We start from the raw sequence: 20,134 nt of genomic DNA on the forward strand, positions 1-20,134 counted from the left end.
CAAGGTGCACATTGCTGTCACTGCTTAGTGAAAAAACGCAGCTCTTAGCACTTGCACTTTCACCTGTTTTCATTGCGCAGTTGGTTGTAGTGCATATTAATGCAATTAGAATTTTTTTTTTTACTTCATCCGCTTTGACGTACGTATGTTTGTCTGTATCTAATGTCTTTCCTGCCAACTTTGGTCAATGGGCATTCCATGGTCTAGCACACCAGGCTGCTGTACCAAATAAACCCAGGTTCGAAACCAAGTGTTGGACCAATTTGGGGCCACTTCATACATAACGGTCTTCGCAAACCTCTTTCATGACACCAAACTGAGTCACTGGGTATGTGCTGCTCGCCAACGACAAAAAGAAAAAATCTTTTAAAGCTTTTTTGGTGTTGTGTAGTATCAAACCTGACTGAACTTTGGCAGCAGCTGCATACGGTGCAGTCAAGCGGGCTCTACCTTGCAAGCGATCTGTGATGGGTACAGAGTCTAGGCACTGCGAGGGCTGATAGCTCCTTGTGTGCTGTGTTCTGGCTGCCTCGTTCGCTTGGAAGCGAGAGGAAGCAAGGATGATTCGCTCGCTGCTGCTGCTCTTCTCACACCAACGTTTTGACAGCGAGTGACTACGGTCACTCAGTGAGATGTGTTCATCTTTGCCTGTGCTCACGTGACACCATGCTTGTTAATCTAGTTAGTAAGCGAATGTTTACAAGTTTATACAGCCAATAAAACTACTCTCCTTACTTTGTATAGCTAACTAATAATTTAATATTGTAATACATACTTCACCTTTCAGGTGAAACTGCAATTTTTTTTACATTCATCTAATAGTGAGTGTAACTGATTTTTACATTGGATTTCTTTTTCAACACTTTGAAAGCATATGTACAGCGTATTATGGGAAATCCTTTCCATCATGTGGAGTTCACTCATACAAGTGAAATCGCAGACCAACCTTCCACAGAAGCTTGACTAGCAGCCTAACCTCTTAATGTTTAAGCACAACCTGCGCAAGTGTTGTTATTACTGGAAATGCAGTAGAAAGCATACAAAGGCTCCAGTGTCAGTTCAAGGTGCACGGCTATTAATCTTACTTAGAGAAAGAAGCTGATCAAACATGATAACTGAGTATTAGGAGGTTAGCAAATCTTCCCCATCCTGACAACCCTTGCTTGAAGAGCCTAAAGCATACAGAAATTGAACCAGGCACCTATTACAAGGAGTCAAAATAAACACTCCCTGTACCAATAGGTGCACACCTGTTTTCACATTTCAAAGCCGTGGTTTTGCTGCATATATAGCATGGGTACTCTAAGGCTAGTTCTCATGCCACCAAATCCAAATAAATTTTTTGCCATTGAAACCAGGAGGAAGGCACATATGTATATTTCTGACTTTCTGTTACTATCAGTACTTTCATTAAAATGGCAAATTATTTCTCATTTACGCTTAAAAGCTTTCTTTACAATTTCATGCAAGAATTCTCAAAAACATTTCAAGCAATTATTTCTGCTCTACTTCCATTCAGAACACCAACAGTTAGGCTGCAAGTTTATGTATAACAGCATGCTTTGCAACACATACATATTGACAGGTGTACTTATCTTTATCGGGCGACCACATTTCGCCGCCTAACAAATGTAATCGCACAGTGCGGGACGCGCCTGCATGTATCTGAAGTTTCTGGAAAGTTATCGATGCTTCTACCCGGCTGTCTGTTGTCGCCGAACCTTGTGCTATCAGATTTCATCGCGTGACGCGAATGGTGTAGAACTTTGTGGAAGGCACGCGGGTCCCAACGATTAGTCTGGAACATTCGACGACTGTTGTATAAAAGCCGACGCGCTTGACCCGCTGATCAGATTTTCGACGATTGCCGACCGTGTTCGCCGCTATCGTTGTGCTATAAGTATAGCCTGTTTTGTGGGCACAGGTTCGCCCAATAAAAGTTAGTTTTGTCGTTCACAGTATTGCTACTGTGTTATTCAACGTCACCACCACGTGACATCTGGTGGAGGTGCTTGTGCGTTCATGTACCGAATGCCCCCGCAAAGCCGCGATCCAAGCCCGAAGCTCGAGGACAAAACCGACATTGCCCAAGACCAGCGTGCTAGCCGCAGACTGCAAGGACTGCCCCCAGAGCACGGACTTCTACCTGAGTCGACAAAGATCGTGGTCAAAGCAACCGCAATGGCTGCCCCAGCATCCCCCGTTATCCTACAACAACCTCGGGACCCACCGACCTTCCATGGAGGAGCGACTGAAGACCCAGAATCCTGGCTGGAGACCTACGAGCGAATCACGACTTTTAACAACTGGGACTCCGACGACAAGCTGCGGCATGTATACTTTGCCTTAGAAGATGCCGCCAGAACGTGGTTTGAGAACCGGGAGTCGACCTTGACGACATGGGACCTCTTCTGTAGCGGCTTCCTGCGCACCTTTACGAACGTCGTGTGCAAGGAAAGGGCCGAAGCCATGCTGGACGCCCGAGTGCAGCTACCTAACGTTAACGTTGCCATCTTCACGGAAGAAATGAACCGTCTCTTCCGCCACGCCGACCCGGACATGCCCGAGGAGAAGACAGTCCGCCTTCTCATGCGTGGTGTGAAAGGAAGAACTCTTCGGCGCAATGATACGAAGCCCACCGAAGACCGTAGAAAAGTTCCTTCGCGAGGCCACTAGCATCGAGAAGACACTCGAAATGTGGAACTGGCAATTCAACCGCCGTACAAGCTTTACCCACTACGCAGGAATTCAATCACTGGCCACGGACGATCTGCGAGAGACCATCAGGGCCATTGTGCGCGAAGAACTGCGCAAGGTCTTGCCTTCGTCGCAGCCTCAAGTGGCCTCGATCGCCGACATCGTGAAAGAAGAGGTGCACCGATCGCTTGGAGTTCCTGAGGTGCAACCAGAATCACCACAACCCCAGCCGGAAGCGATGACCTACGCCGCCGTCGCACGCCGTCAAGGCACCCCTCCCCGACCGTGCCAGGGCCCTGTAACGCCGCAACTCCATCGTCCGCCGCCGCCAGCACGCCCACCCGTCGCCCACCGCACCTACGCGAGGAAGACGGACATTTGGCGAGCCCCCGACCACCGCCCGCTCTGCTATCACTGCGGAGAAGCCAGCCATGTGTACCGCCGATGCCCATACTGCGACTTGGGACTGAGAGGGTTCGCCGTCAACGCGCTGCGTCCACAGCTTGGCGAGCGCCCACGTGACATCGCCGATTACCTCGCCGCTACTCAGTGGAGCCCTCGACGGCCGTCCCGTTCGCCGTCACCAGGCCGCTACCTGTCGCCGCAGCGCCGACCATACACCGGCCCAGCTCGGGGCCGCTCTACGAGCCCATATCCGGAAAACTAAATGCAGCAACCGATGGAGGTGCGGTTGCTGTTGGTCGAACTGATGAAGATCCTCCGCCACCGACGAAGACGCCGAAGAGACAATTTCGACGACATAACAACGATGACACACCGCCGTCCCAACGAAGTCAGGAAGCCAAGACTACACCGACGAAAGATGACTTGACGACGCGACGTTCCAGCTTCAGTTCAACACGACGCAGCCGTGATCAGACGCGAAGACCTAACTGCAACGCCAGACAAAGAACAACCGACCTCAACGTGCTTCTCGATGGCCACGCAGTTACCGCCTTAGTGGACACAGGTGCTGATTACTCCGTCACGAGTGGACACATCGCCGCCCAGTTGAAGAAGGTTAAGACTGCATGGGAAGGCCCTCAAATTCGCACCGCTGGAGGACACCTGATTACACCGACTGGAATCTGCACGGCAAGAATAACCATTCATGACCGGACTTAATCTGCCACCTTCGTTATCCTCCAACAGTGTTCACGAGACGTCATTCTCGGTATGGACTTCCTAAACCAACACGGCGCAATCATCGACCTGAAGTCGAAGTCAATAACGCTGTCGGAAGATAAAGCGATACCGCCGGAGAGCCTTCGTATTCACCACGCCTTGAGTGTGCTCGAAGATCAAGTAAGCATCCCGCCTCGCTCCAGCATTGTTATTTCGGTCAGCACCAAAATACCCGCTGACGTAGAAGGTGTCATCGAAGGCGACCAACGTCTACTGCTAGACCGTGAAATTTGCGTCGCAAGAGGGATCGCTCGACTGCATGGAGGGAAAACTGAAGTGTTGCTGACAAACTTCAGCCAGGAGTTCAAGCACATCCACAAGGGCATGACGATCGCGTACATCGAGGAAATTCTGGAAACCAGTAATGCGTTTGTCCTCTCGGATTCCGCCGCATATACCCCGACGATCATGGTTCCCGAACCAGACTACGACATTAATCCAAGTCTCCCCGTGATTAAGCAACAGCAGCTCAGAAGTCTGCTCCGACGATACAAAGGCTGCTTTTCGACGTCATCGAGGATTCGACAAACACCAGTCACCAAGCATCGCATAATCACCGAGGAGTACGCTCGACCACTCCGCCAGAGCCCTTACAGAGTTTCGCCGCGAGAATGTGAAGCTAGAAGACAACAAGTCGACGAAATGCTGCGCGACGACATCATGCAGCCGTCGAAAAGCCCGTGGGCATCCCCTGTTGTCCTGGTGAAAAAAAAAAGGATGGAACCCTACGTTTCTGCGTCGATTATCGTCGTCTGAACAAGATCACGAAGAAGGACGTACACTCGAACCCGACTATATCGAACCCGTTTACATCGAATTATTCCATATATCGAACAATTTCTGGGCACGGTATAGTTACAATGAGTATATATAGCAAAAATTACGCTTACATCGAACAAAACTAGTAGCGACTCCCGATATATCGAACGTCAAGCGGCGGAAAGTGCCCCCCGGAAGTTGGCTTTCCCTCGCGGTGCCGGGAAAACCCGGCGGCGCGGCTCCATCCAACCGCTCTCCCTACGTGACCGCGCTACCTCGGAGCCGCCGACACCCCCCTACAAAAAATGATCCTGGCCCGCCCGCCGCAGCGCTTGCTCAGACAGCCAATCAGAGGCTCTTGTGCCCTCGTCGTGCAAGATGGCGAAAGTGCGAGTTGTCGCTCTGCTTATCTGATTCATTGTGTGCGCCTTCTCCCGCAGTGTTGCCGTGATGAAGCGGCAGAATTCGCCTTTCGTCGTGAAGCTCGAAATCATAAATCGGGTCGAACGCGGTGACAAGTCGGATGTCCCCGCAACGTACAAGATTCCGAGGTGCACTCTCGGCACGATCTTGAAGGGGGAAATTAGGGCTAAAGCGGCCTAACTCGCGACCCGGTGCCCGTGGCGCCCGACGCGTACGCACGGCCGTGTACGAGTGGTTCATCCAAAATAGCTTCAGCCGTACCGACTTCCGCGTGCTCGGTGATGACTGTAAATTCTGATTAATGCGACGAAGCCGTTGCCGTTGTTGCCGAAGTTTGGAGCGAGCTGTCAGAATTTCCGGAAGCTGTTGACGAATCAACGGTGGACGAGTTTGTAAGCGCAAATGATGGTGTCGCGACCACGGGTGAGCCCGGAAACGAAGACTACATTGCCGACATCGTGCCGAGCACAAGCGAAAATGGGCACAACGAGGAAAGCAACGACCGTCTTTGGCCCACGTCCTCCGAAGTGATTGGTGCGCTCGCACTAGTCCGGTGCTTCTGCGCGAATGCGGAATGTTGCGGCCTCAGCTGCTCCGACTCCTTAAACAAAGTGGAAAAGTGCGTGCCTCGCACGCAGCGAAATTGCCCAAGCAGAAGAAAATGCAGGACTATTTCGTGCGAAACTAAGCTAGTGTCATCAATAAAGTGATTTTATAAATGGTATGTGCTTTTATGACATCCAATTATTTAGCAGGCTTATATCGAATTATGCTCTATATCGAACTGATAGGCGTTTTTTGGCGAGTTCGATATAGCCGGGTTCGACTGTATACCCCCTCCCACGGATAGACGACGCATTGGATCGGCTCTGCAACGCTAAATACTTCTCCTCGATGGACCTCAAGTCTGGTTATTGGCAAATAGAAGTTGACGAAAGAGATCGTGAAAAGACCACCTTCATCACCCCAGACGGCCTCTACGAGTTCAAGGTTATGCCATTTGGACTGTGCTCGGTGCCTGCAACGTTCCAGCGCGTGATGGACACGGTTTTAGCAGGATTGAAGTGGCAGACCTGTCTCGTTTACTTGGATGACGTCGTTGTATTCGCCGGAAATTTCGACGATCACCTTAGGCGGCTTGCCACAGTACTAGAGGCCATCAAGTCATCAGGGCTCACTCTGAAGCCAGAAAAGTGCCGCTTCGCTTACGATGAGCTTCTGTTCCTAGGCCACGTCATCAGCAAGTCTGGAGTCCGCCCTGACCCACAGAAGACAGCTGCCATCGCAAAGTTCCCGCAGCCCACCGACAAGAAGGCAGTGCGTAGATTTCTTGGCATGTGTGCCTACTACAGGCGATTTGTCAAGGATATTTCGCGCATCGCTGAGCCGCTGACACAGCTAACTAAATGTGACGTCGAGTTCAAGTGGGAAACGCCGCAGGCCGACGCATTTCAAGAACTAAAACGACGTATGCAGTCGCCGCCCGTACTTGCGCACTTCGACGAGCACGCCTTTACCGAAAACCACACTGACGCCAGTAGCCTAGGCCTCGGTGCCGTCCTAGTCCAGAGAAAAGATGGACATGAACACGTGATAGCTTACGCTAGCCGGTCGTTGTCAAAAGCGGAAGGCAATTATTCTACAAACGAAAAGGAATGCCTCGCCATCGTTTGGGCTACAGCGAAATTTCACCCTTACCTATATGGCAGGCCATTCAAAGTGGTCAGCGACCATCACGCGTTGTGTTGGCTAGCTAACTTAAAGGACCCTTCAGGACGGCTGGCACGGTGGAGCCTCAGACTACAAGAATACGACATCACTGTAACATACAAGTCTGGACGAAAACACTCAGATGCTGATTGCCTATCACGCGCCCCCACTGACCCGCCGCCGCAAGATGACGAGGATGACGACGCCTTCCTTGGAATAATAAGCGCGGAAGACTTCGCCGAACAGCAGCGAGGAGACCCGGAGCTAAAAGCCCTAGTCGAGTATTTGGAAGGGCACACTGACGTTGTCCCTAGGGCATTTAAGCGTGGATTGTCTTCGTTCACGCTACAAAACAGCCTGCTCGTGAAGAACTTCTCACCAGTCCGCGCCAGCTACCTTCTTGTTGTACCGTCAGCGCTGCGCCCAGAAATACTGCACGCCCTACACGACAATCCAACTGCTGGGCACCTCGGATTCTCCCGGATGCTGTCGAGAATACAGGAAAGGTATTACTGGCCGCGTCTGACCGCCGACGTCGCCCATTACGTCAAGACATGCCGAGAGTGTCAGCGACGCAAGACACCACCGACAAGGCCAGCAGGATTACTACAGCCGATCGAACCTCCTCGCCGACCATTCCAGCAGATTGGGATGGATTTGTTGGGGCCGTTTCCGATGTCAACATCCGGGAATAAGTGGATCGTCGTGGCGACGGACTATCTCACCCGCTTTGCTGAAACTAAAGCTCTACCAAAAGGCAGCGCAGCTGAAGTGGCGAAATTTTTCGTCGAGAACATCCTGCTGCGACATGGTGCCCCAGAAGTCCTCATCACTGACAGAGGAACGGCTTTTACAGCAGAGCTCGTCCAAGCCATTCTGCAGTACAGCCAGACAAGCCACAGGAGGACAACTGCCTACCATCCGCAGACGAATGGTCTCACGGAACGCCTGAACAAGACCCTCGCCGACATGCTAGCAATGTACGTCGACGTCGAGCACAAGGCGTGGGACGCGGTCCTGCCGTATGTAACCTTCGCTTACAACACGGCGGTGCAAGAAACAACACAGATCACGCCGTTTAAGCTGGTTTACGGCAGGAACCCGACGACGACGCTCGACGCCATGCTGCCCCACATCACTGACGAAGAGAATGTTGACGTCGCTAGCTCTCTACAGCGCGCCGAAGAAGCCCGACAGCTCGCCCGCCTACGGATCAAGAACCAACAGAGGACCGACAGCCGACACTACAACCTCCGACGACGCTTCGTCGAGTACCAGCCCGGCGACCGTGTTTGGGTTTGGACACCGATACGCTGACGAGCACTGAGTGAGAAACTATTGCGCCGCTATTTCGGACCCTACAAGGTCATTCGACGTATTGGCGCACTGGACTATGAGGCCGTGCCAGACGGAATTTCGCATTCACAGCGGCGCCGCGCACGATCTGAAGTGGTCCACGTGGTGCGTCTGAAACCCTTTTATGGACGCTGACGAACTTCCTTATTTTTGTTTACTTTGCTACGGGTGTTTTTCTTTATTACTTTCATTTGTATGCAGCATCGTGTCAATGCTTTTTAAGAGGGGGGTATTGACACGTGTACTTATCTTTATCGGGCGACCACGTTTCGCCGCCTAACAAATGTAATCGCACAGCGCGGGACGCGCCTGCATGTATCCGAAGTTTCTGGAAAGTTATCGATGCTTCTACCCGGCTGTCTTGTCACCGAACCTTGTGCTATCAGATTTCATCGCGTGACGCGAATGGTGTAGAACTTTGTGGAAGGCACGCGGGTCCCAACGATTAGTCTGGAACATTCGACGACTGTTGTATAAAAGCCGACGCGCTTGACCCGCTGATCAGATTTTCGACGATCGCCGACCGTGTTCGCCGCTATCGTTGTGCTGTAAGTGTAGCCTGTTTTGTGGGCACAGGTTCGCCCAATAAAAGTTAATTTTGTCGTTCACAGTATTGCTATTGTGTTATTCAACGTCACCCCCCCCCCCCACCACGTGACAATATTGAAATAAGATGGTAAAACACGAATGCAGTGAAAACGAGTACATACTTCCAGTAGTAAGGAATTGTTACCACAGTGGCTTCTTTAAGCTCTTTAACTCTTTCCTCAGTGCCAAGGAAGGAGTTAGGCTGTATGTGATGATCACTATTCAGGAGCTACCATAACAATGGCAAAGTGCAGGTCGCCATCAGGCCCGCTGATGAAGTGGTGACTGGAGTTAGTGGAGTTAGTGGTGCTGCGGGCGTTCGCCGCGCGTCGTACTTTTGCGAACAAAAAACATGCCATGCGGTTCCAGCTTAAGTCACCAAAAGTTTGAGGTACTGCATACTGATTACAATTTCAGGCTACTAACTCACCATTCTGAATATTGAATGGGACCGGGAACTCCTCTGATTTGCTTCAGTGCTGGCCACGTGGCGACGACCTGCAAGAAATTATATTGGAGGATAGTAGCTGAAAGATTTGCATTTTCATAACTGCCAAGCTGGGGCACTCAGAATTCAGATTTTCTCCTAGCATTCTTAGGGTACTTCACCTACTTTTGGGGGGGATGTTTGTCTACTTGTATCTCTAACCACTTTCCAACCAACTCGGGTTTTGGGAAGTCCATGGTCTAGTGAGTAGAGCTGAGGGAACTGGGTTTGAAACACACCGCCGGACAATCTTGAGTCGCTAGGTATGTGACTGGATATGTGCCGCTTTTCAATGAACCTCTTTGACGCAGCTTGGGTAACTATGTGCCACTCTACAATGGCAGAAAAACAAGACATTCAAGATTTCTCCAGTGCTTAGGCAGAATTGAACCTGCATCATACAAATTCAGACAAGCTTCTCTTAATGTATGTTCACACAAGTTCCACGCATGGTCTTTGTGGTGGTGCCGCTGAATGACCCAGAATGGCCAGAGGGAAACAGAGTGGAGCCCGGCTGCATACATGCTTCATACAAGACGGGTCTTTGTGGTGTCAAACGACGCGTTAAACCGTCGTTTGCCGGCACTTTATTAAGGTTATCCCTATCCTATCCTTGTGGTGTGTCGATAATTTGCTTCATTGCTGAACATATTATTGTCGACATTCATCATGAGATGGGTTCCGCTGCAATTTTTTTTTCAGGGCCACAGCAAAGCCAGAAACGGCTTTCAGTACAGTGATTAGAAGTCTCTGTGCTCCTACAGTGACCAGAAGTGCCACATGCATGCATTTATAATCAAGGAACCCATAGTATGTCAAGTGACAGTGACCCCTTTACATTTTTAATGCGCCACTGCACAACTTGGCTGCATAAAAGCAAAGCTGACTTAAGAAAACCAGCCATTACGCAACGTAGACTAAACCTCTGCCTCACCCGCTCTCCTCAACACACGTTTTGATGTGAACTTAGGCCTGCACTGCCTACACACAACTGGCTTAGATTCAAATCTGACTTCAATTAGCTACCTAGCACATAACGACAATTATGATGCAGCTGTGCTGAATCATGCATTACTTTTGTTTCATGGTAGAGTTCAGGAAGTCTCTCTGGCGATTTATGGCTGTGTAAATACAATCTGCAGGGTTGGCAGGCAAGCATATTTATGCAAATTAAAGCTATAAGAAAGCTCACGCAAATGCAATATCAACCATAGTGGAAAGATATATGCTATCATCAATGCTATGAGAGCCTGATGTGTAATGGCCAGCAAAGCTGCACAATAATTTTCTCTGCATGTGAAATGCATGACAGGAGACTTACGTTCACCATTGTTCATTGCAGACTCAATTTCTTCCTTGGAGCCAACAGGAACTTCAGTCAAATCCACAATGACAGGCTGGCCATCCTTAGTGAGCCAAGAAAGCATTGAAGTGAGTTGTACCAAGGCTGTATACATAGTGGGGTTACCCCTTTGAGGGTTTATTTTTTTCGCCATATGTGACCGCCCAGGGTCGATTTTTTTTTATTGCAGATTCCAATTCTTCTAGAGACTTCTTTCGAAAAAAATTTACCGTAATTTTTCTAGGGTGACCGTAAAGTCAGAAAAATATATTTTGCATTGGTATATATGTACTCTTTATTCATGAATAACAACAATAAAAAAAAGGAAATGAACTTATAAGAATTAAGAATTTCATGCATTTTTATAACATAGTTCAAAGCTTTGAAAATGCGCACACAAGAATATTTCACAAGACTCAAATGTTCCTGCTCTTACACTAATAGTATGCACATCCATAGCGTAATCGAACTGCGTAGGTGCACGCACTCACGAAAACTGTGTGGTTGTGTGCCCGCCAAAAAAGCAAAACATGTGACAAACTTCTGCTAATCTTCATCTTATCGCCAACCAGAGGCAATTAGTTTTCACGAGTGTCAAAAAAAAAGAAAGCAACAAACACATGCACGGCGGAATCCTTCCTATGCGCACCCCTGTGAGCACTAAATGAGTGAGAAACAGGTGGTCGCACTTTGAGCAATTAGTAACGAGATAGCCATCAGTTTTGCAAGCGCAAGAAGCCGAAACCGCCTGAGGAACAAAAAACCAAACTGCTGCCCGCCCGCGCGTGCCATTGCGCGAGCGGTAGAATATAGATGCGCGGAAGCAAACTAACTCTAAAACAAACCATGCAATGAAATCCGAGAGGGAGGCGCGCGAACAAAATTCCCTGTATTCCCACATAGTGGCAGCACATGACAGAAAAGAAAAAGTTAGGAAATTGGCGCGCTTTTTAAATGTACAGACGGCGCCGTAAATATACGGCATCTACCATTTTTGGACTTGTTCGCAGCGCCGCATATTTACATCATTGACTCTCAAAGGGTTAATAAAGCTTTAGTTTGTTTAGAACTCCTTATTGTTTACGGATTACCAGAGCTGTTGACAGTAATAGTGAAGCTGATAGCGACATGCGACATTTTGTACAAATACAGTAAACCCTCATTAACTAAAACTCCGATATCTAAAAGTATGGGTTGAATAGAAATTTTTTCCTGGCCGTGGTTTCAACCCATTCGTTTCTCATCTATCTCAAAAAGTTTTTGCACCGGACTCCACATATCTTGAAACCTTGGATTAAAAATACCAGGAAAAAGGCAACCGGGCAGTGTCAGTAGAGTCACTTCCACTCGCTTTTTACTAGGTGGCAGCTTGCTAACCAGCCGCAGTCCCAATTTATCTCCCCCCTTCTCTTTTTCTATAATCATCATCAGCCTATATTTATGCCTACTGCAGGACAAAGGCCTCTCCAAGTGATCTCCAATTATTGCTGTCTTGCACTAGGAGATTCCAACTTGTGCCTGCAAATTTCCTCATTTCATTCCCCCCCCCCCCCCTAATTTTCTGCCATTCTCAACAGCACATCTCCCTTCCTTGGCACCCATTCTACAACTAATGGTCCCCAGGTTACCTACCCTATGCACTACATGGCCTGCCCAGCTCCATCTTTCTCTCTTAATGTCAACAAGAATATTGGCTATCTCCGTTTGCTCTCTGATTCACCACCGCTCTCTTTATGTCTCAACGTTACGCCTAACATTTTTCGTTCCATTGCCATTTGTGCGGTCCTTAGCTTGTTTTCAACTTCCAAGTTTCTGCCCCATATGTTAGCATTGGTAGAATGCAATGACTGTACACTTCTCTTTTCAACGACGGTGGAAAGCTGCCAGCCAGGATCTGGTAATGCCTACCATATGCACTCCAACCAATTTTTATTCTGTAAATTTTCTTCTCAAGGTCAGGGTGTAAGTTTTTTACCCAGATAAACATACTTCTGTGCAGACTGCAGAGGCTGACTGGCAATCATGAATTCTTGTTTCCTTGCCAGGCTATTGAACATTACCTTTGTCATCTGCATATTAATCTTCAACCCCACTCTTGCGCTTTCTCAGTTAAAATCCTCAGTCATTTGTTGCAATTCATCTCCAGTGTTACTGTCTATGCATGTATATAGTATAGCCTTCATATAGTCTACGCTGATTACAACGGACCTGCGTACAACAGACTTTCGGATATAATGGACCATTTTTCAACCTTAGTTTGGTCTGCCTATTTTATCAATGCAACAAAGCTCGCTTTTAACGGACCGCACTACAACGGAATGTTGGCTACAGTGGACAAAACTAGCGGCAATTTTTGTCAAAATCAGGCGTATAAAACGGACTTTTGCCATGTTGACATGGGCTGACTACCTACTTGCGAGAGTCAGCCGATGATGGCGGCTCAATACCTTGCGCGCGAGGGAGGGAGGAAAGCAGGGAAAAGGCATGCCGCCTTTCGTGCACGAGGCATGGCAGGAGACAAGGGAAAGAGGGGGGCTTCTACTCCGGTGGCTGCTGGTAACGGCGCAGCCACGCAGGTGTCGTATATTCAAAGTGATCTGTGAGGTCAACAAAGTGCGCCCAGTGCTGGTAGCTTCGTATGTGCTATGCTTCCGATGTTTAGTTCGTGTTTAAGGGGGAGACAGCTCAAAGGTAAATTGGCTCGTTGCTGCTGCCGCGCTTATCTTAATTTGCTATCGCAATCGATGCTTCGCCTCTCGGGCGAAACTGCGACTTTTCTGTTTGTTTTTTACTTTGGACGTTCGTCACTCACTCTTCGCAATAAAGTTGTTTGACATTGCAACGAACGTTTCGGAAGTGAGGCGTCTCGGATATTACGGACTTTGGATAAAATTGACATGTTTTGTTGGATTATCAGGGTCCGTTGTATCGAGAGTCAACTGCATATGCACTTCATATATATATCAGCACTTTTGAGCTGGCGCGATTAGCCCATACACTACACCCAAAAGAAGCCAGCATGCGCGCCCCCAGTGTTTCAGCGAGATTGTAGCTTGACAAGGGCGCTCGCTTCATGCTTGTGCGACAGTGAGGTGTGCACGCTGCGTCACTCGTAAGCATCTGCTCAAGGCATGACTATTGCGCTATTCTGTAGTTGAGATTTTCGAAGGTAAATATTCTAGTATTCATTACGATGCAGAAAGTAGCAGCATCAGCCTTTTGGAAACGGTTATGTTCAGACGACTGGCTTCAAATATTGCATTAGGGTTAATTGTCATAACCCAGTTCCAAGCATGCTGTCCTGGTAGTTTCAGTAATGCAGTTGCCTGTAGACGCCGACATCTCCGGTGCCGATACACGCGAAAGTGACTGAAAATATGAATGATATTTTGGAAAGGCTCCATATGGTTAATGCGTGGCCAGAGGGCTTCTATTATCGCGATTTCCCTTACCTTGAATCTCTGCTTATCTTAAAAAGTTCTCAGCTGTTACAGCTTCGAGTTAACTGGGGTTTACTGTATGTAAAATACATTTAAATAATTTTTTTCGTTGTGCTAGTGTTTTCGTTGAAGTAAAATCATAGGACTGCATGTTATGATCATGTTATTATCAACACTATCATATTCTACTCAGTTAAGTAGGATATGATCAATCACTACAGTGTGTGAGACCTTGTCACTACAAACTTCATATGAAAAATTTCCTCAGATTCAAGATAGCCCTAGCAGAATGTTTATATTTGAAAATACCAAATGAAAATTTATGCTTTCTGTGTTTTAGCAGCACATCAAAATAATGAATTTGTAACTGAAATATCACACACAATTGTGCAATATTGTGAAAAATTAGGTTTGCCACCATCAGCAGCAGCAGATGGCTGCGAGTACAAATCCATGCCAGCCTTTTGTTACCGCCTGTAGTAATCATGGCCCGCAGAAATAGAAACTACACAAATCAGCACTGTAAAGATTGTGAAATCCCACCCTCTGCATTGTTCACAATTGCAACAGTTTTGAAGAATTGATGAATAAAAAACCAGTGAAAAGGCAGGTTTGCTTACAGTGCCATCTAAACCTAAGACTGATCACCCAGGGTGTCTACCAAGTTGACATTTCCAAATTCCCTGAGTGGCCTTGCAAAACTCCCTCAGTGATACAGAATTCTGTTTTACGTCAAGACAGGGTGACACCATGTTGCCCGATGCTGTCACTCTCTAGTAAGCATACTAAAAAATAAAAAATAAACGACCTAATCCAGTTTGAATAGTAAGGAGTAGCATTTATTTTATTCAAAAAGAAGTCAGAAGGGAGGGGTTGGTAAAATGCACAGCAAATAAAATATCTTTAAAAAAATGGTAAAGCTCATTGCAAATTGAGTCGAACATTCTCAAACACGAATAAAAACGAGATGCACACAGAAACAAATGTTTTCGAATTATGATCAACTGTCGATACATGTGTGAAACATGGGTGGTGCTTGAGACTCCACTGAAAGCAAATCAAGGTGTTAGAATGACTGAGCATTTTATGATGAGTCCCTATAATTAGTGTAACTAAATATTAGAATATTGTAAATTCAGTAATGCTACGTTTCTTCATAAGAAGGATAAATCCCCCACTCAAATTACATGCACAGGTTATTCATTGGCCTCAAGCATTTCAAGAAAGAAAAAAAAAATATATTTCAAGGTTGCTAATGACATGCTCTACGTCAAGCATCACGTAAACATGGTATAATGCTTCCACCAAAGTGGTGATCTGTAATGATACATATCACTCGGAAGCAAAATGGAAGTAATTAAGGTTATCAGAATGTTCAATTTGCCCTAAGCTTAATGTTTGTGATCTATTCCTTGTTAACATTGCACAGCAATGGCAAAAGTAGGCCACACCCACAAATGTGGACGCTGTGACAATGATATTTGAGCTATTTTCATCAATTGATAGCAAGTTCATTGGTATGAGGCCCGAACGTTGTCACAAGTAAGATTCTCCCTCAACAGCTGGTGTGTCAACCTCAACTGTCCTGACATATTCTCAGCCTGCACACAATGCCTCAGCGTTGCGTTTCACCGCTTTAACGAGTTTACTTTGGTTTGGATGAGGGACACCTGCATCTCAGCATCAGCCAACACTGTTTTTGAGCCCGTTCCATGAAAGAAGTAGTGATACACTTCTTTTCCCGTTCATTCCTCAATGTCCTTTCTGTTCTCGTCCTCCTTCCACCAGGCATTTGCCGCACGGACCATTGAAGCATGCTTTTCATCACTTGTACAGTCAACATTTAACTTTTTGGACTCACTAGAGGCCGTGAAAACACCCTTAAAATCGGGCAGTCTTTTACTGCCATTAAGGGCTCAAATCGTCACAGGCACATCCGAAAAGGCCTACCAGTACACTTATTAAGCATATCAGTGCTCGCACTGTGACAGGAGATGGTAGGTGGACGCGTGTACAATTAAGGAATAGATATGATACTCACAGGGGACCCTGATCATGAGAGGGAAATTCAGAGAAGAATAAAATTGGGTTGGAGCACATACGGCAGACAGTCACATCCTTACTGGAAACTTGCCATTATCACTAAATAGAAAGGTGTACAATCAATGCATTCTACCGGTGCTAAAATATGGGGCAGAAACTTGGACTGACAAGGAAGCTCGAAAACAAGTTAATGACCGCACAAAGAGCGATGGAACGAAGAAGATAGGCGTAACGTTAAGAGAGAGGAAGAGAGCGGTGTGAATCAGAGAGCAAACGGGCATAGCCAATATTCTAATCAATATTAAGAGAAAGAAATGGAGCTGGGCAGGACACGTAATACGCAAATTGATAACCGGTGGACCGTTAGGGTTACAGAACGGGTGCCAAGAGAAGGGAAATGCAGTTGAGGATGGCAAATGACCAGGTGAGGTGATGAAATTAATTCGTAGGTGCAAGTTGGAATCGGTTGGCGCAGCACAGGAGAATTTGGAGATTAAAGGGGACGCCTTCGTCCTGCAGCGAACTTAAAGGGACACTAAAGGCAAATACTAAGTCGACGTGGACTGTTTAAATACCATTCCACAAACCTCGCAACGCTTTCTTGTGCCAAGGAAGGAAGGGAGAAAAAATTGCATCTGAAATGCCCGAATGCCTTGTTCGAAATTCAAATCTCCCGCCACCCAACAGAGGAGTGGTGATGTCGCATACGCCATCACCACCATTTGCTGCCATCGGTGAGTAAAATGGCGGCACTGAGCCAAGACAGAGTGGTGGACTCGCCGCTGCAGTTGCTTTTTGGTCAAGTGGCGTCGACCATTCGGGCATCCTGCGACATCATTTGGAAATTGAATTCTCTACTACTTGCAGTCTGTGCGAGGTTCGCAAGGCAGCAAAACCAGTACAGCACTACACGATCAGGAAAGTACTGAAATGTGAAAGCGTGGGCGGCATAGAGTCAAGTGCAAACGAAGCCATTCGACTGCTCACGTCATTGTCAACGACAATTTCAATGAGTTCTTTTTTCTAAAGACGAAACGTAGCATTTTATTTTGTCTGATAATACAATACAAGGATGTTTTTTGCAACAAGCCGTTGAGTACTAGTGAGAGAATTTAACTGAGGAGTGCTTTGGTCATCGGGCAAGTACCTGAATGTCCCGGGGGAGTCTCTAATCATGTCCTGCATTTACCTCAGTTTCTCGATTATTAAGGCTCTGTTCGCGATAATATTGAAGCCTCAGAGATTCCCAAGCACTAATCTATAGCTTGACTTATTATTTGCCTTCAGTGTCCCTTTAACATAGATTAGTGATGATGCTGACCGTGTCGCGTGACAATCACCCCTTCCTATGCTTGTTATGCTTCACTGCAACACTTTTGTGTATGTTTCACCGCATAACATTTCTGTGTTGAGGCTAAGCTGACTTGCGGGATCCAGTATTATGTAACGCGCCATGCTTTCCAAGCTTCAAAGCCAATAGCGAGGAACACAAAGACGGAGTCTGTGCTATTGCTTATAGCAGCGAATTCCTTCAATGAAAAACATGGTGCCGAACGGCAAGGAGCTTAATAGCCAACGTTGAAGCAGCTAGGCCTAGCGTTTACCGCGGCAGTGAGGTAATCAAAACGGCGGCAGTGGTAGCTTTGATTAATGCTGTTCCAGACCTGCGGTCACAGCAAAAAGTCCATAAAATCAGACGGCGAAGGGTTCTTGCATCCGAAATTTCAGACATTCTTATACATTGACTCTATGGGGTACATGGTGGTGCCGCAAAGCCGTCCGAATTATCAGGCATCTGGAAAGTCGGTCGTTGACTGTACACTGTCAACTCCTCCAGCCGACGACACGGCGTCAAAAGACCTATTCGTTACGGTTCTTCTCTGTTACGCGTGCAAGCATTACCACGACTTTCGTTCCCTTTCAATAAAATTACAGCTAATTTTCCCTGATAGAAGCACTTCCCCGAGTTATTACCGAGTATTTCCAGAATATTCAATATCCCTGAGAATTCCCAGTTTTCCCGGTTGGTAGACACCGTATCAGCTAGTTGGTGAAAGACACAAGGAAAGCGATAAAATTTGTGGATGCCTTGGGGTTTTGGTAATGTTTGACAATGATCAGTAGTGGTCAAGCATGCACAGATGTGAACAATAGTGCTTGTTGCACACTTTACCGACAGCTACTGGCATTATCAGCAGGCTTTTAGCTCTGAAGAAGCACACCACTGCATGGTTTACAAATTATTTGTGACAGCTGGCGAACGTCCAAGAATCACTGCATCATGATCACTGTCGTCCTGCAGTACTGCATTTCTTCTTATAGCCTATGGAACATGCTCGAAACTGTGGCACATAACCTTATTTCTTATGACCGAACAATGCGTAGACGTATGGCCGGGCACACACTCGAGTTGTGTTACCTAGTTCGAGGTCTGCACAAGCTGAGCGTGCACTAGGCGAAGTCATCGTGAACATAAATGTGCATTCTCACTTTTATCATGTGGAATCTGTCACCGGTATAAATGCTTTTGGTGATGTACTGCTTTCAAATGCAGGTGATTCCTCTTGCTAAATGTAGTTTTCAATGACAAAGTGCATGTTTTCGATACAACAATACCTCAAAGTAATGAATAATTTTCGGCAGTACCGTGATATTTGTCATGTTGAGATCTCACTATTAGCTTTGCGTACTCCCTGGTTAAACTCTGTCTCACAATATGTCGCTACCAGCATTGTACCTGTACGCCCCCTGAACAAAGCTAAAAGTGGCGACATTCTTTTATCATGCCCCCTGCTTTGGTAAGGGAGAGCAGATGAAGAGGGACGCGCCCTCTCTGTTGGTGGAGCAGAGTCACATTGTTACGTCGTGCAGTCATTGCGACAAAAAGCGCGTGCTGCTGGGAGTGCCTTTTGTTTTCTTGATTATTTTTTTTATTTTAGCTGTGTCAGCACCATGACACTTGCTCCTGGCCACAATACTTCACTACAGACAGCAGTATGTGCACCGCCTTTTGTGTAAGTTCTGCTGCCGTCAGTGTCACTGCTGAAGTTTTTCTTGCGCGAGTCTATGTTACGAAGTATGAAGAATGCAACAATGCAAGAATGCGCTTCCCTTATAACGAAAAGCTTTGGCATAATGTGATTTGAAGAACATCGGAGGTGTAAGTTTGACTGCTGTGAATGGAAGCATGAACGTGCCGCTGTTGGCAGATTTGTACACAAGGAATTTTTTTTTGTTCTTTGCAATCGTTGCTAGAAAGCACCGAGAGCAGTTCTTGTAAAGTATGTTACATGATAAGAATATTGTAAAAAATGGGCGAGCTATGAAAGCTGAGCAGCACAGTCGCACTGGCACTTGTTTATATGTTGTGGATGTTTAGTCTGCTCCATTTTCATATCTGATGCACTCCAAACATAAGAAGTGTATTTTTTTTTAATTGTATGGCATTTATTCGCAGCTGCTGCAAGAAATTACATTCTATAGTGTTGATGGGCACAACAATAATGCAACAGTGGGCTGAATACGCATGTTTTTATTTCGCACATGCTCTCGGTGATATGAGATTGAGCTTAACCCTCTCACGGTCAATGACTTGAAGGGCCCCTGAAACGGTTCGGACAAATTTTGTAGACGCGTAGGGTACAGCTTAAGTAGAACATTCGCACCGCAATTTAAGTGAAGCGTTACATATTAATGGAGCTACAAGCGATTAGAAGTTACCCTCCTCCCTAGCCATGCTTTTCCTCCTCAACTCGTTCGCCGAGCGAGCGGGGCTAAGCTCCGCCTTCACTGGTTCTGCGTCACGATGCGACGTCACATCGTCCACTTCCGGTTGTTTTGGAGCCCGCGCCCGCCCGCGCGAGACCTCTCCGCTAGCCGCTTGGCCGTCGACCCCAAGCGAGAGCTATCGAAGCAGCGTGCGTTGCGAGCATTCTGTCGTAGCGCCGAACGTGTCTTGTATTCCGGTAACCACAAGCAAGCTGGTCATTTCAGCAAATGACTGGAGGCGTAAACTCAAGCTGATGAAGGAACTTTAGCGTAGACGTACGTGAGCAGCCTGATCTGTCTGCACGGTCCATACACTTGTTGGAGCAGCGCTTAACC

The 20,134-nt window shown here is 47.1% G+C and overlaps 1 protein-coding gene across 1 annotated transcript in view; it reads right to left on the minus strand.

The window, feature by feature from the left end:
- The window catches only part of LOC126540031 (uncharacterized), a 122,993-nt gene that overhangs the window by 80,222 nt on the left and 22,637 nt on the right, over positions 1 to 20,134 (minus strand). Inside the window, exons 6-7 of the mRNA XM_050186832.3 lie at positions 10,527 to 10,611; positions 9,149 to 9,216 (exon numbers count right to left, since the gene is read on the minus strand). Of these exons, the coding sequence (XP_050042789.1) occupies positions 9,149 to 9,216; positions 10,527 to 10,611 (153 nt within the window). The remainder of the gene's footprint in view (positions 1 to 9,148; positions 9,217 to 10,526; positions 10,612 to 20,134) is intronic.

Source organism: Dermacentor andersoni, chromosome 2 (genome assembly GCF_023375885.2).
Source record: "Dermacentor andersoni chromosome 2, qqDerAnde1_hic_scaffold, whole genome shotgun sequence".
NCBI classification, from domain to species: domain Eukaryota; kingdom Metazoa; phylum Arthropoda; class Arachnida; order Ixodida; family Ixodidae; genus Dermacentor; species Dermacentor andersoni.